At 36.0% G+C, this 2,218-nt stretch overlaps 1 protein-coding gene across 1 annotated transcript in view; it reads right to left on the bottom strand.

Annotated features, from left to right (window-relative positions):
• Positions 1-671: 671 nt before the first annotated feature.
• LOC103147518 (protocadherin beta-10-like) overlaps positions 672-2,218 on the bottom strand; it is a 21,537-nt gene continuing 19,990 nt past the window's right edge. Inside the window, exons 6-7 of the mRNA XM_016678427.1 lie at positions 811-1,637; positions 672-714 (exon numbers count right to left, since the gene is read on the bottom strand). Of these exons, the coding sequence (XP_016533913.1) occupies positions 679-714; positions 811-1,637 (863 nt within the window). The 3' untranslated portion in view covers positions 672-678. The remainder of the gene's footprint in view (positions 715-810; positions 1,638-2,218) is intronic.

The following is a 2,218-nucleotide window of genomic DNA, read 5'->3' as shown; positions in this document are numbered from 1 at the left end:
TTTATATTTGTTTTGTTATTTTCTTTTGGTGTTTCCTCATTTAGCTGGAAGTTGTTTGTTGTTTTTTAACTGACGTTTTGATTTGAAAAGAGTTTTTTTTTTGTTTTCTTGGAAGTCAGAGTTGCTAAGCAATCTATACAAACATCTGACAGTATCTGACTGTTGTCTGTTTAAGATATAGTGCAGAGAATGAGCAAACATACAAGTCGCAGTTCAGTGAAGACAACTAAAGGGTGGTTCAACTAAGGTCCAAGCAATTAGTTAAATAGCACTCGGTTGATGAGGGAACAAGGTGGGTGTTTTATCGAGAATATTGTATTTATTGAACATAATTTTTGTATTTTGATATAAAACGATGTTAATGTTTGATTAACTGTCAAACTGTTAAAACAGTTGAAATACATTTTGGTTAATTTGTAGTATAGAAATGTAGGTTAATTAAATACATGTGATGTAAATGTAATGTTATTACATAAAGTAAGTCTTATAGGTTAAAGGAAAAGGTTAGAACCACTAAGAATTACTAATGGTGTTTTATTTGTATGTTTATAGCTCTTACGGTGTGTTCATGTATAAAGGCTGTTAAATAAAGAAACGTGAACCATCAGTGAAAGAGACCATCTTTTCAACCGGGACGCTACAGGAGGGGGTAAATGCAAAAATGGCTTAAGAGTGTCATCATACCTCTGAGCATCCTTCCAGTTCTCCAAAAGCCTCAGTAAAATCACTCAAACTTTTCTTCAGAGTCTGGTCAGCAGGCAGAGTGTTGTCATTGTAAGATGATACAAACTTAAAGTCACTGNCAAAAGCCTCAGTAAAATCACTCAAACTTTTCTTCAGAGTCTGGTCAGCAGGCAGAGTGTTGTCATTGTAAGATGATACAAACTTAAAGTCACTGGTTCTAGATCCTGTTGTCAGGTAGGCATCGTAATTGTAGGTGCTGCGTAAAGTTCCTGTGCCGTCAACATCTGCATAACTTGGAGGTAGATAAGCTCCTGGTATGGCTACTGCTCCATCAAACAACAGTCTGGGCTTTCTCCTGCGACAAAACCTCACTCCAAGTATAATGATGATGAAGGTCAGAAAGAAAGTGGACACAGAAACCAGTGCAATGATCAAATAAGAGGTCAACTTGGAGTTCTTCTCATCATAAGAAATGTCTTTCAGTTCCGGCACTTCAGCTAAGTTATCAGAAATAAGTAAATAAATTGAGCAGGTGGCAGACAAAGAGGGCTGTCCATTATCTTTCACAGTAACAATCAAATTCTGTTTCATGCTGTCAGATTCGGAAATGTCCCGCTGTGTTCTGATCTCTCCACTGTGTAGATCAATACTGAAAAGTCCAGGATCTGTGGCTTTGATTATATGATAGGACAGCCAGGCGTTCTGTCCAGAGTCTGCATCCACTGCTATCACTTTGGACACCAGAGACCCTCCATGTGCAGCTTTAGGGACTAACTCAGTCATGAAGGAGCTGCCCTCTGGTGCCGGGTACAGGATCTGAGGAGAGTTGTCATTTACATCTGATATGAACACACTGACAGTCACATTGCTGCTGAGAGGAGGAGAACCATTGTCTCTGGCCATCACTTGGACTTTAAAACTCCTGAACTGTTCATANATATATGCTAGTACATCTAGCATATATATATATGCTAGATGTACATGGATGATTTTCGTATTTAGAATAATATCAACAAAGAGCAGTTCACTGTTACGGTGGCACAAAAGCAAAAAGTACAGCATAAAATGAACTGATGGTGACACTTTAAAAATGAAAGATCAAATGGAATAAAAAGTGAAAAAAAGAAAAAGGAAAGATCATTCATAAATAAAAACTTTTTTTTTTTTTTTTCGAAAGTTAGGTCCAAATTATAATACAATAATCAAAACAACATATGGAATGAAATAAAAAAAAACAAATTAATAAATAAATATCAGTTAATCAAGTTTGTATATCAGCTTATCTTTGCAGGGCCTGTGGGATGTGATGCTTGTCTACAGTATTAGAGGAGTATACCTTTAAACTTTTGTTTGCAGATCGCAAGACACCATAGAGTCAAACTGAAAAAAAAACAACTTTACACAGACTGAGTGCTTTTCATAAAGGACACAATTAAACCTAATATGAAATAACAGAAATAAGACACAGTAGAGCAGACAAAGCAAATAATTAAATCTAGGAAACTTTTGGTTCGAAACAATGATGTTAAGAACT

Source organism: Poecilia formosa, unplaced genomic scaffold, assembly GCF_000485575.1.
Source record: "Poecilia formosa unplaced genomic scaffold, Poecilia_formosa-5.1.2 Scaffold183, whole genome shotgun sequence".
In the NCBI taxonomy this organism is placed as follows: Eukaryota; Metazoa; Chordata; class Actinopteri; order Cyprinodontiformes; family Poeciliidae; genus Poecilia; species Poecilia formosa.
This window is presented reverse-complemented; position numbering and strand designations above follow the sequence as displayed.